At 41.2% G+C, this 14,912-nt stretch overlaps 1 protein-coding gene across 1 annotated transcript in view; it reads right to left on the bottom strand.

Annotated features, from left to right (window-relative positions):
• The window catches only part of LOC121737620 (lateral signaling target protein 2), a 47,927-nt gene that overhangs the window by 15,114 nt on the left and 17,901 nt on the right, over positions 1–14,912 (bottom strand). The window contains exons 2-3 of the mRNA XM_042129284.1: positions 10,501–10,641; positions 63–200 (exon numbers count right to left, since the gene is read on the bottom strand). Coding sequence (XP_041985218.1) covers positions 63–200; positions 10,501–10,641 — 279 coding nt within the window. The remainder of the gene's footprint in view (positions 1–62; positions 201–10,500; positions 10,642–14,912) is intronic.

The raw sequence follows: 14,912 nt of genomic DNA, 5'->3' as shown, positions 1-14,912 counted from the left end.
AAACCGGCTACCGTCACCGAAACCGGTGTGGGAGCTATTATTATTATAGTAAGTATTCCTACCTCTGCGCCAAACCACAGCTGCCCAGCCAGATTATCCTGCAGCACATCCTCGGGAAACTTGACGCGGAAGCCGCGCGCCACCCGCTCCTCGCCCAGCACCTGGTCCATGATCTGACCCGTGATGGTGAGAACTCGGTCCTGGAAGACACAGGTGGGAGGTCAGATACACAGTCAAATGGAACGTGAAGGTTGATATAATACGTTACGTTGACGTAAATTTACACGTCACGTCAACGTACCGTGCCACGTTAACGCACCGTTCGACGTTGACGACGTCGTGACGTGAGATATGAACAGGCGTTAAGGATGGTCTAACGCTATTACTGTCATTATTTTTTTTCTCAGTTATTTTAATAACTACTGTTTATTCCGTAGCTAATTGAATAACAATCTTAAATTGTTATTGCATAAGAAAAAATAAAACCGGCCAAGTGCGAGTTGGATTCGCCCATGAAGGGTTCCGCAGCAGCAATAAGGTTTATTTTTATGAAATTTTTGATTTATTTTTATATTTTAGTTGCTTTAATGAAAGTTAAATTAAGGTTTACCATTTATGACGTATAAAAAAAACTACTTGCTAGATCTCGTTCGAACCAATTTTCGTTGGTAGTTTTTATAGCAATGTACATCATATTTTTTTTTGGACTTATCATGTAGTTAGAGGGGGAGGGGGGCACACATTTTACCATATGGGTTCCGTTTTTTGCCATTTGGCTACGGAACCCTAATAAGTAAGCAGTACACAAAATCAATATAGGAAGCGATACAACTTATTTGCCGACCCACATAATAATAATATTATGCTGTTACTTGTACTTAGGGAATGCAAATCTCGCGAGATTGGGGCTCAAGCGAGATCCCGCGAGTTTATGAATACAATACCGCGAGATCTCGCGAGATTAGCAGTTTGGTGGGTTTTTTTTGCAAATAATCACAATATTTGAATAAATTACGAAATAAAGTAATAAATATTATAAGATTAACATTCATTTTCACGATTTTTTTTCAATAGAATTTTATGCATCATAATTCAAACATTGTTTGATGTATCTGTCTATAATTTTTAAGTAGTAAACTTTGACATACGTGTCTACTATCTATCAAATAACAAATGAAAGAAACAACCAGTCTTCTCTTCTAATGCGCTTTTATAATTTTGGGCGTGGTGGTAATATCGTGGACGTCCGCGGTAAAACGATAACATAGGGAAGTAAAATGTATGGAAATATATTATGAAGACGTTTCTAAATTTCCGTCGACGATAACTTTTTAACGTGCACGTTAGAGAACATCACAACGTTTACACTTCTGAACCGCTCAAAACGTCCGCGGTGCGTAAAATACTTTAACGTACACCCAACGTTTTATCGTGGAAGCCGGCGTCCACGATAACGTGACGTTCAGAATTATAAAAGCGCACAATCAAACACAAATCTCTTAGTAATAAAATATAGTTCTTTTATAGTTATAAAACAACGAGAAGTCAAAATTCGGGACCTAGTTGAGAATCACAGTGCACAGTTGCTTAGGCCAGCTCCTCTTTGTATGACTCCTTGATCGCAACTCCGTCCGTGTCAGTCCGCGCTTCAAATAAGACGTTTTTATGCTCAAGTGCAATCTCGTCAAACTCGCGAGATCTCGCCTTTTTTTCGTCTGAGATCAATCTCGCTAAAAAAGGCCGAGATCTCGCGAGAACGAGATTGCATTCCCTACTTGTACTGTGTACATAATATAATGTGTATTATTATTTATTACGAAGATAGTGATAGTTACAATGTAGAAGTGGCATCCACGATGACACCACACACGTGTATTTATTTTTAAGCTGTTGCATAGCTTTTGTAGCGGGCTTTGAACGCGAGACCGAATCAAGAAATTCCGTAACGAAAAAAAACCTAACACCCCCCACCGGCACAGCTTCATCATTCTTCATCCACTCATATCTTAATTTGTAAAAAATCGGCCAAGTGCGAGTCAGACTCGCGCACGAAGGGTTCCGTACCAGTATAGAGCGAAAGTAGACAAAAATTGTGTTTTTTGTATGGGAGCCCCCCTTAAATATATACTTTATTTTAATTTTATTATTAATTATTAAAGTAGACATATAACTACTAAGGCCTTTATAAAAATCTTAAGTTCCTAGCTGTTGCTGTTGTAGCTAGCTGTTATACATTTGTTGTATGGGAGCCCCCCTTAAATATTAACTTTATTTTGTTTTTAGTATTTGTTGTTATAGCGGCAACAGAAATACACAATCCGTGAAAATTTCAGAAGTCTAGCTATAACGGTTATTGAGTTACAGCCCGGAGACAGACAGACAGACGGACAGACAAATGGACAGACGGACGGACAGACATCGAAGTCTCAGCAATAGGGTCCCGTTTTTACCCTTTGGGCACGGAATCCTAAAAACACTCGCATTTTATTGTTATCATGTTAACTAAATAATAGGGTAATTTATAAGCGCTACATTTACTGTAGTACTAAATGTAGTAGATAAATATGCAAATACAATAAGAGCATTCAACATATATTTTAAGATAATGCTTAGTCAATCCATATTCTATACTAATTTAGTTTTTGCTGGGTATGGAGATATTGGGCCCGGAAAACGGCAGATGATACTTTTTTTACCCCGAAAATATACATATTTTCGGGGTAAAACCATACACCGTACACAGTTACCGCGCGACAATTGATCAACGAATTCCGGCGCAAAGGAGTTGCGGGCATCATTTCTGAAGTGTAAATACAATAAAAGCATTCAACATTAATTAAGATATCGTTTAGTCCAAGGGTGGCCAACGCGCGGCCTGCGGGCCACATGCGGCCCGCCGTCTGTTACCTTGTGGCCCGTGTTTTTTTAAAGTAAAAAAAAAGTTAATACTAAAATTACCTTATCATACCTACTATAAAAACCAAACAAACACTAAAATAAAAATTTGTCCCTTATTATATTTTGTTCCTAAGAAATTAGTTTTATTAAAAATTTCTCCAAATATATTAATGTTTTTTTTTTTTTATGCGCTGCTTAGTTGCGAGTAGAGTGAGTGTCAGATAACTCAGCGCGTGACTGGGGTGTTTTCTTTGCTTATTACAGTGCATTTTTTTTGTTCTAAGCTCTATATAAGTTCTAAATTAGGAAAAAATTGTAAGTATCCGATTTTGACTGTGCGCAATTATCTGGTGATTATCTGGCGCGCACTACGAGTATGTAACATAAAATTTTGTAGTGCGGCCCGGGATAAAATTCTACTTCCGAATTTTGGCCCAAGTGTCGAAAAGGTTGGCCACCCTTGGTTTAGTCAATGGTTTTATATCACAAAAATTTTTGATGAGACCGATCGATGTTGAGTTTAGATTAGGACTGTAAAGAAGCAGCAATGATGTTGAATTAAAACAATATAATTGGGGTACCAACTGGGGTAACTTATGCGGTGCTGATGATGAACAATCCCAAGGCCATTGACCCACATGACATAATAACAGTGGGGTACGTTACGCAACGCGATTACGATAAAGACGCCATGTCCTTATAGGACCAACCAGCGTGTACGGGCAAGAAAGTAGTACACCAACTAAAGAAATAAATCAAGACTTGGTTTCTTGGTTTCTAAGACTAGGGTTAGACGGTCAGTCTGGCATAAGTTCAGTCCATCTGTCTCAGACTGACGCCAGAATGTTGACCGGAAGGTACTTACATAATAATAAAATTATCAGTCCGTCAATCACACGGATACACGATCATTCTCCCGTCAGTCTGGATCAGACTAATGGACTGAACTCATGTCAGGCTAACCGGACCCGTGTAACCCTAGTCTTAGTATTCACCATGCAAGTGCTCGGTCATTTCGTTTCAACCCTTTTACGTTATGCAGGACTGGGGGTTGAAAATCCGGGGGTAACATATCGGCTTATTGACTATTCCGGTATTATTTGTTGCAAAAAACCTATTGTTTTACAGCAATAATATCAATTTTTTATACGTGGGAGAGCCATGCTTCGGCACGAATGGGCCGGCTTGACCGGAGAAATACCACGTTCTCACAGAAAACCGGCGTGAAACAGCGCTTGCGCTGTGTTTCGCCGAGTGAGCGAGTTTACCGGAGGCCCATTCCCCTACCCTATTCCCTTTCCTACCCTCCCCTATTCCCTTCCCTTCCCTACCCTCCCCTATTACCCTATTCCCTCTTAAAAGGCCGGCAACGCACATGCAGCTCTTCGCTCTTCTGATGCTGCGAGTGTTCATGGGCGACGGAAGTTGCTTTCCATCAGGTGACCCGTTTGCTCGTTTGCCCCTTATATCATAAAAAAATATATATATTATAACAGCTATAAGTGCTATTGTATTATTGTTGTAAGTAATTATTACCAAATCTGTACATACAATGTTTTTGCAAATAAACGTTCATATTCTTATTCAGCAACAAGGCACTGGCCCTTCCGCATAAAAATATCAAGCATCGACATCACATGTCGATTGTCGATATCTATGTGACATGGCCTTCATACAAAAAATATTATGAAGGTCATCAAAACATACGATATAATAAAAACTAGGTATTATACAACCAAGTTCGGAACATTTACCTATTGTGTAATCATCATCGAGCTAGGATTAGAAGAGGTTGAAAATGTAGAATGTTACTCAGGGGGGGGCGAACTGAATAATATTATATTATATAGACTACTTTCTGTTTGTCTGATTGTCGTCACCTCTTGAATGGAATTTGGCATGGAGATAAGAACCCGAAAAGGAGATAGGACACTTTTCAGGTTGCGAACTTGCGGGCAACATCTCGTTCATTTTTAGGGTTCCGTACCCAAAGAGTACAAACGGGACCCTATTACTAAGATTTCGATGTCTGTCCGTCTGTCCGTTCGTCTGTCTGTAACTCAAGAACCGCTAGAGCTAGACTTCTGAAATTTTCACAGATTGTGTATTTCTGGTGCCGCTATAACAACAAATACTAAAAATAAAATAAAGTCAATATTTAAGGGGGGCTCCCATACAAGAAACGTGATTTTTTTAGCCTTTTTTGCCGTAATCAATAATGGACAACAGCTAGGCACTTGAAATTCTCAAGAAATCCTTAATTACATTTACGTACTTTAATAATTAATAATAAAATTAAAATAAAGTAAATATTTAGGGGGGTTCCCATACAAAAAACACAATTTTTTGTCTACTTTTGCTCTATACCGGTACGGAACCCTACGTGCGCGAGTCCGACTCGCACTTAGCCGATTTTTATTATGTACGCACTTGTATTGTATTGCAATTTGTGTACAGTGCTCTACTCTACATACTAAATACTATTTATTAACTAAATAATAAACATCTAACCGGGTTTAGTTTGTTTATATTTGTTAATTTAACAGTTAAATATGTTAACAGATTAAGCTAAGATAAACTTTATGCCACCGACATACGGACTACATAATATAGTGAATTACTTGTATGATAACAGCTCGGAAATGTACTTATGAGTCACGAGTCACGACGTACGTAAGGTCTTATAACGTCATAACTACGGAAGCAGTGGTATTGAGAGTGGATTTGTTGACTGGATTATACTAGACTGGCAGACGAGACCAATGCCGCATGTTTGTAGCTATTTAAAAAAATAGCTGAAAAAAGAATAATTATATAACCACAGTCTATTTTTGGAAATCAGTTATAACTTACAACACCTGATTTCTTATGTTACTGCAACATCAATGCTGCTTTGTTATTTTTCAATTCAGGGCGTAAGGGCTTTTATACCAGCCATTGTAGAGGACGTCACTTCGGCGAGGTACCGACTTGGGAGGAGCTCTCGCTGAGTCGCGGATGCGGAAGCTGAGGCAGGAATGGCTGCTGCGAAGGTGGGGGAAGGTTCTGGCGCAGGCCCAGTACGGTCTGCGCACTGCTGAGTCCCTGCGTCCTGCCCTTGCGGCGTGGATGCGCCGCAAGAGAAAACCTTTCACCCTCCGCTTTACACAGGTACGCACACCCTAGAGGTGTGCGATCGTTGGGCCGTGCAGCACCATAATCGCATGGTGGTGCTAGGAGAGTACCTCTCGCTTCTCGTTCGAGAGCGATGAGGCCTGGCAGGCGGCGGTCTATTTCTGCGAATATGTCATTTCACAGAGACGCCGTGATGCTGAACAGAGAGGACGACCGGTCCTCTTTTCCGCTCCGTCGTTGCGTCGTTACGCGAACTTCCAAACTTCCGTCTAATCCGGAGCTCCGGGCAAGGATGGGTACCTGCCCGGCTTAGCCAGTCCCGGCGCCTAGGGGAACGCTTCAGCTTGCTAAAGTGTTCCCTTTTGGTAGAAGTCCGGTCCCTTATGAGGTAGACCTAGCCGGTCGTGGAGGTTATCTTGTGTTAGATCTGGGATACTCATCGTTCAACGAATGATGGCAAAATGCATGTGGTTTTAGTGGGTCAGTTGGCGAGATCGTCGGCCAGTCCCACATACGGCATACCCCCGGGGTGCTTCAGCTTAACTGAGGCACATCCCCAACCCGGGGCACGCATAAAAAACTGGTTTTTACTCTGTTGACCCTTTCTCACTATCAAACCGCTACATTCAACTTCCACACTTAATTCCATAATCTAACTTCTCAGCGGTTTAAATATTAGGTGTCATATTCAGTTCTGCGGTTATTGTTTCCAACCTCAACCGATATCAGTGTGAATAACTTTCGCGATTGCTATCACATTGTCCCCTTTATTAAATCAGACCTTCCGCTGTTTTTTTCCTTTTTGGGTGGGGAGTAAAATGTCGACCCTTGCTACACCTAACTACTGCTGCCATTTGCCAATGGATCATCTTCCAGCTGTGCAGGAGCGATTTTATAGCGTATTAGAACACTTTATTTTCCTTCTGGGTGTTTTCTACGGCTACGGACGGCTGTCAAGAACGATGATCCAAGCGTCGGTTATGTAAAAGTTGGTCCTGATCTCGGCTGATCTCTCGTGTCGGTCATCACTCATCCGTCCGACGGCAGTGGCCATCCGACGCATTGTCGCAGCCTGCATTGCTAACCTAACCTAACCAAACTTAAAAATAACAATTTCCTAAAACGGGAAATCGAACCGACGACCTCCGACTTCCGAGTCTGGAGCCTAGCTTTGCAGGTGTTTCTTTTATAAGCACATTTACTCACTGGAGAATCTACATTATAACTTGGAAAATATGGTTTTCATTTCGTGCTGAGTCTCGTTATAATAAAACTGCAAAATGGTATTCCTATGACGTCAAACGCGTTTTCATTATTTCTCTCTTCCAAAAATCAATCGTCTGATCTGACGTATCAGCATATGTACTATTTTCCTGTTTCATGGAATCCGCAATGAGATAAAGCTGTAATAACGTTGGATTCAAATAATCGGGATAAAGTTAAGTTTATCATATCAAGATGATGCATAGTAATGTTATAGATGCGAAAGTGTGTCTGTCTGTCTCTGTCGGTCTGTTAGTTACCTCTTCACGCCCAAACCGCTGAACCGATCTTTTATTTATTTAAATAAATAAAATGCTGGATATGGAGATACTTTGAGTCACGGTAAAGGCCATAGGACACTTTTATCCCGTTAAAATGTACGGTTCCCACGCGATAAACGAATTGTGGCGAAACGGAGTTGCGGGAGACATCTAGTTATTTATTCAACGACAGTTATTTACATTTTATGCTGGTGATGACTGAATATGGTATATATTATATACAAGCAGAATTCACTTTGCACGGTGGGAGAGTTCACATGATCTGCATGCCATATTGTCACATACATTATCACTTGTCTACCTTATTTCTTGGTAATAAAGTCTAAACGTTGTAAATCCTGTCTTGATGTACAATGCAGATGGCCAGATGCACTGGCAACAGGAGCTGTTATGCATACTGATGAGTTGACTTTGTTTATGACGAATATAGCCAAGAATGGCTTAAGATCTGTACTATCAGCTGTACTAAATACTAATATTAACATATTATACTATTATTTAAAATGCGAGAGTGTGTTTGTTCGTATGTCTGTCTATCTGTTTGTGTAAATTAAACTTTAACGTTATTATAATTTTCATCAACAACGCTCTAATGGCCGCACTTAACTTTACTTAATTGCGTAGTTTATGTCCAAATATTTATTCAATTAAAACAGTACAATCATAAAACCTCTCTGAGTGCAGCCGCATAACAACCAATTTACGTATTTCAATATTCCAGCAGAAAAGAAGCTTACACAATAAGTAACCTTCGATGCAGATATACACAATAGGCTCGGAATACAAAAAACAGCGAAACAAGACTAGAACATACTATTACATTTGTAGAGTGTCATAGAGCGGGGCAAATAAGAAAGAAACTGCAGTCTGCTTGGTATTAAACCAGCGTCGCCAAAGAAAATGATGTCTGACATAGGGGATAAAAATCTGCTGATTTCCCACAAATTCTACAAGTTTGGTGAATAAAATAAAATAAAATAATAAAATAAAAAATGTTTTATTTCTGAGTAGATTTTAAGAAAATACTTTCAGAATGTTAATATTAGCTACGGTGCCTACCACCGGTTCGGGAACTATCCCGGCGAGAAGAACGGCGTGAAGTTTTTAGATGAAAATAAAATGTCAAAATCTCCACGTTTTCCCCACATGACAGTCCCCAATCAACTTGAGAATCCCCACAATTTGAGGACTTGCCTACAAATTGGCATCTTGTGTGAGCAGTGCACAAAAGCACTCTCCTTATAAACCAGTGGGACAGGTGACCGACACGGCTGGCGGCACGGCTATCAAGTATTAAAATACCTGTTAAAACACTTTTTTTTTTGCTGCGCAGGCGAAACCCATCTTGGGTGCCCCGGGTTGGGGATGTGCCTCAGTAAGCTGAAGCACCCCGGGGGTATGTGGGACTCTTACCCACTAAAACCTCCTGCGGTTTGCCTTCAGCCGTATACGGAGGGATATCCTGGATCTGTTTAACACAGGACTCCCTCCATGACCGGCCGGTCTACCTCAAAAATACCTGTTAAAACTCTGTCCTAGTCAAGAGTTTCTATACACAATAGCACTGCGTTTCTCTATCTACTATCATTAGTCATTACCCAGTGGGTCCGTCCCACTGGGCACTGGGTAATGACTAATGAGTAATGACGGAACGCCTGGCGAGAGATCACGCGCAGAACCGACCTTCCGTTTTATGCCTTGATTACACTTACCGAAACAGTGCCCTCGGCCGAGCACATCCATACAAAACAATCGAATACTCCGTGATCCAGTGGCTTAGGGCGTGGCTCTCGTCTCGGCGGTCGGGGGTTCGATTCCCGCGTTGGAAACGGGTAATTTCCAAGTTTGGTTAGAACAATGCAGGCTGAACACCTGATTGTCTTTGTAAGATGATCAATGCGTCGGATGGGCATGTAAAAAGTCGCTCCTGCGCCTGGTCTCTCGCCGGTCGTGTCGGTCTTCCGTCCCACTGGGTTATGAGAGTAAACGAATAGAGAGTGCTCTTGTGTACTGCGCACACACTTGGGCACTATAAAATTACATCTGCATGGCTTGATCTCAATAAAACCGGCCACCGTCACCGAAACAATATGGGAATTATAATTATGGTCAGGCGCTCAGGAATCTAACCCACCACTCTCAGCCAAGCTTGAAACCACTGAACCACGGAGTATCACAGGTAATAGCGAGATACAGTAGATAATTTACAGCTGACAATCTGTCACGTATTATTTGTTAGTGTTATCTGTATGTGCCTTATCAGTGTATGATAAAAAAAATAACAAACACGATAATGACAAATGAGGTACATTAATTAATATATCTCCCGTCGTGTGGTTCTGTTTTTTCTGTGCTATTTTTAACCCAACAAAAAACCAAATAATGTTAAAATTTTGACGTGTCTGTCTGTCTGTGTGCGGCTTTCCATATAATTATACCCCCAACACATACATGCGACAGCCGGGTGCCGCTTGGAGATTGATGGGTTAAAAAGTAACATTGTATTATAGAACCTTCTTTTATGGAAGACCAAAATATGTGTGCATTTTTGTCCCCAACAATCTAGAGTCTAGACCAAATTCCCACTTTCCGTCTGGAAACATTCAATGCCAGTTTGATCATCATAACCATAAGGTATCCGCACAGACTATCAGCAAGCACGTGCCATAAACACTAAACACGTATTCTCTGCGATGCGATGTGGGGCGCGACGTGTTCGGAAGTCGTCCTCGGAACCTCCTGTAGACGACTCCAATCGGTCAGAACTCCTTCTCGAAGGTCGGTAGATGATGCGTCGGGACCCTCACCACAAAGGAGCTAAAATTGACTTTGTGGCGGGACTCCAAACGCTCGACCCTCAAGACGAAGTGGGTCTTGCTATGCGTGACTATGCGGGGCGTCGCGTCGGTGCATACAGTGCTGACAAAGCGAAGCGAAGCCTTACCTGGGCGTGTCTAAGCTGGTTGACCAGGGTGGAGCATCTCTCAGGGTCCTTCCTGCCGTCGAAGGAGTCCAGCTCGGCCGCTATCATGTTCAGCGCGTCGTCAGCGAAGAAGAACTGCGCTAGGAGCGAGCGGTCGTCCCTCTGAAAGAGATGGAGAGATAAAATTAAAAAGAGGAGTAGGGGATAAATTGCAGCCAAAGACGTCGCCAAAGACAGGACTTGATGGAGTATAGAGTATCTGTCAGATAAGTTGTGGATGGTCTAGCACTTATCAGAAGGTGGTAGAATAAGACCAAAATCTAAGAAGCTTTCTGTTAACAAATTGGTTGTATGCAGTTGATAAACAGATAAGCAGCCCGAAACACCCCGAACAACCCAAAAGATGATTTTCTGCAAGATAACGTCTACACAGGTTCTTCACACTTAGAGCCTTCCCTTTCCTTCCCTAGAAACTGACGCACCTTTTTTTACCTCGCTTTTACCTCTCATGACAGGATTTTATTAAGAAAAGCTGCTGCGTCTACCATACATTATGTTACAAGCTGTGGCTCACTTGGTCATAAAAACACACTTAAACAGAAAATACGGCTCGCCCCCTTGCCCCGTCCTAATTCGCGCCTTTAAATATCAGCGACCTCTAAGGTTACATGTCGCCACGCGAGCCCAGCAGTGTCAACATACGCAAATACAGTTACAACACTCATCGACCTTGAGGCTTGAGGGCAATTATTGTTACAAAGAAACATCAAACGAAATGGTTGTTTTGAGCAGATTCAAAACCAAAATTTAACTTTTTGGTACCATGGCGGAAAGGATGAGTTGTTACGTTACCATTTTAAATAAACCAATACAACTAACTGACATTCTTTAGTAAACAACTTTGACAGTGCAGAACGACGGTATTCTTGAAACACATTTTTTATTGCAGTGTGTGTGCGCGGCGGTGTAAATTGAGACCACTCAATTTACACCGCCGCGGAATGGAACGGGATGAAAGCGTCAATTTCGCCTCATGCGAGCGAATTGGCAACGGAGAATTCTCGAGAATTCCACGGAAGACGCTCGTCCAATTTTTTTGGCTCGTTTATACTGCAGTTGACATAAAGTACATTATTTTATGTACAGTTTCGTTACAAAAAGTCGCTTCCGTTCCATTCCGCGCCGGTATAAGTCGAGCCTTAGAGCCCCCGCAGACTACAGACTTTTTACCTACATTACCTACATTATTATCGGCCGATACAAATCGTTTAGTGTGCGCACCTTCATACATCATCGTACTGGTTAAGCTTTCGATCAAACTAACGGCCGACTTTTAAAAGTCTGCAGTCTGCGGGGGCTCTCTGTTGCCTACTTTGGAGTTTGGACTACTGGACCAGTAGTCCAAAAAAATATGCAACCAGTAATAGGTACTGGACACTGGTTGTATATTATACTACTCTCTTCAAAAAGGCCTACGCCTTTATGGATACCTCCAAGTGCATTCAGCTTCGTCCATCGTATAATATAATATCCTCATGGTATTTCTAAACATAAACACGAAGGCTGCTTCAACCTTGGTCAGTAAGGATAATCTACGCTGTCACTTGTCACAACTCACAAGGAAGTTATTATACCACGTTATTTTTAGATGACTAGAAAAAACAGACAAAGCATTATTTATTTTCTTATTACTTAAGACCAAATAGAAAGGACAGAGTTCTAGGGCACAAAGTGTTAGGCGGGTTTTTAATGTGTATCAAACTACGCAACTGAATAACTAGTCAACCACACACAAACACAAAGTAGCGTAGTCTGATGCATGTGTGCGTAAACGCGTGCAAATAAAGTGACTCCAGAAAGTGTTATTTCTTCGGCCGAGCCGGCCCATTCGTGCCAAAGCATGGCTCTCCCACGTTTAATTATAACACCAAGAGGATACATTTCACCTATTTCTTTAGAAAGTAAAGACTTTACAAAAGTACGGCAACATAATAATTGCAAGTTGTAACTTTTCTGATGTTGCGATTTGCGAATGTCTACAGGCGGCGGTAGGTACTTGCTTTCCATTAGGTGACCTGTTTGCCCCCTTATTCGCGGGTTGGAGGCTTATACACCATACTTGGCAGTCAATGATATAGTAATAAAAAACTCAAAGAAGATATGTTACTACCGCGCGCGTTGTGAAGCTTCAAATACGACCCAATTGGGTCGTCTTTTATTTAGTCTATCTCTTTTATGTAAATGGCATTTCATATCTTTCATTTCACTTATCTGTCAAATTTGTCAATGTCGTTCGGAAGAGATTTAAACCGGAAAATAGTATGAACGTAACAAATCTGTATAAGTAGTACTAGCTGTTGGCCGCGACTTCGTCCGCGTGGACTTCAGTTTATAGCGCGCGATGTCAACAAAATTGGTGTCAAAAGCTTTTATAAAAAAACACTGGTACCCCTTAAATCAAAACAGCTGTGCAGTGTGCACATAATATTTCATTTTTTTAAATTAAACTTTATATATTATGTCAAATTTTAAAGCTTATTTAGCCCCCCAATTACACAACTTTACCCATAAACTATTTATCATTGATAGGTTTAAGGTTACGTCACTGTATAATATAAAGTACTGACTTATTAAATAACGTAAAAAAGAAATAACAATCGAAAAAAAAATTAAACTCCAATATATGATGATACCACCTCTTATAGAAAGATGTTAGGCAAGCGTTAGCGCGATGTAAGAGACGCACGGCGCCATCTAGTATGAATTTTTGGAACTAACTTAATTTGAACAAATTTTCGTATTTTCACCCCCTTACAACCCTTTTTTCCAGTATAAAAGTAGCCTATGTCCTTTCTCAGGCTGTAGACTATGTGTATACAAAATTTCATTACAATCGGTTCGGTAGTTTTGACGTGAAAGCGAGACAGACCGACAGACAGACAGAGATACTTTCGCATTTATAATATTAGTATAGATAGTATAGATATCATTGTTGGCGGTTATATTTAAACCAATTACAGCAACATTTAAGGCATATTAGCACGTCGCGTGAGCGGTTAGCATGCAAATGAACTGAAACGCCCGACTCAATAATTCGAATATAATACACACGCAAACACCCTAAGCGAGGGAGGAAAGTAGGCCCGATTCTCGTCATTCGAATGTCATTTCAATCACTCACGCACGTATGATTGGTGAAACACTACTATCGTGATGAGCGTGGCGTTACAGCCTACGATCGACGCGAAATTCGAGGTAAAATAATCGGGGCCCAAGGCGAAAAAAAAATTAATTAGTATTGACCCGGTGGGGCCGATTCTCGTCCTGCAAGTTATTTCATGCGTAAAAACTAAAACAGCATGTGTGCGCGCAAGACGGAAGTTACGATCGAAGTCACATTCGAGGTAATAGAATCGGGACCCAGGGCGAGGGAGAAGTATTGACACCACGTTTAACCTAATGGATGTGAAATTATTGCCAAACTCAGGATAGGCTATGAGTAAGAGGACATTTGAACGTACTCTTACCTATGGTCTTACATTGTATACAGCCTTTGGTGAATTGCTTACACCCATGGTTTTTAACGTTTTATGGGTTAACCCAACCGCATTGCATACAAACATAATATCCATACTAATATTATAAATCCGAAAGTGTATATGTCTGTATGTCCGTTACTTTTTTACGCCCGAACCGCTAAACCGATTTTGCTGAAATTTGGTATGAAAATACATACTTTGAGTCTCGAGGAAGGAATATAGGATATTTATCCCAAAATGTACGGTTCCCGCGCGATATACGAATTTTGGCGCAATGGAGTTTGGGAATCATCTAGATTCTAGAATGTATAAAATACAATATAATTTTATACGTGGGAGAGCCAGGCTTCGGCACGAATGGGCCGGCTCGACCGGATAAATACCATGTTCTCACAGAAAACCGGCGTGAAACAGCGCTTGCGCTGTGTTTCGCCGAGTGAGTGAGTTTACCGGAGGCCCAATCCCCTAATCCCTACCCTATTCCCTTTCCTACCCTCAACTATTCCCTTCCCTTCCCTACCCTCCCCTATTACCCTATTCCCTTTTAAAAGGCCGGCAACGCACTTGCAGCTCTTCTGATGCTGCGAGTGTCCATGGGCGGCGGAAGTTGCTTTCCATCAGGTGACCCGTTTGCTCGTTTGCCCCCTTATTTCATAAAAAAAAAATTATAATAATAGGTAACAGACACAGAAAGATATACAGACAAACTTACTTACGCATTTACAAACTGTAATATTAGTATGGATTACAAGAACAATTACATAACAAATATCACAAAATCATCACAAAAATCGCAAGGACTAAACCGACCAAAACCGGTTGACGATTAAAAAGAGAAACTACGGATAAAATCGAAAGCCCCACGCCATATTGGGTGAAAGTGAGCTGGATGGT

Source organism: Aricia agestis, chromosome 21 (genome assembly GCF_905147365.1).
Source record: "Aricia agestis chromosome 21, ilAriAges1.1, whole genome shotgun sequence".
Classification (NCBI taxonomy): domain Eukaryota; kingdom Metazoa; phylum Arthropoda; class Insecta; order Lepidoptera; family Lycaenidae; genus Aricia; species Aricia agestis.
Note: the sequence above shows the minus strand (reverse complement) of the source record. Positions and strands in the feature narration are given on the sequence as shown.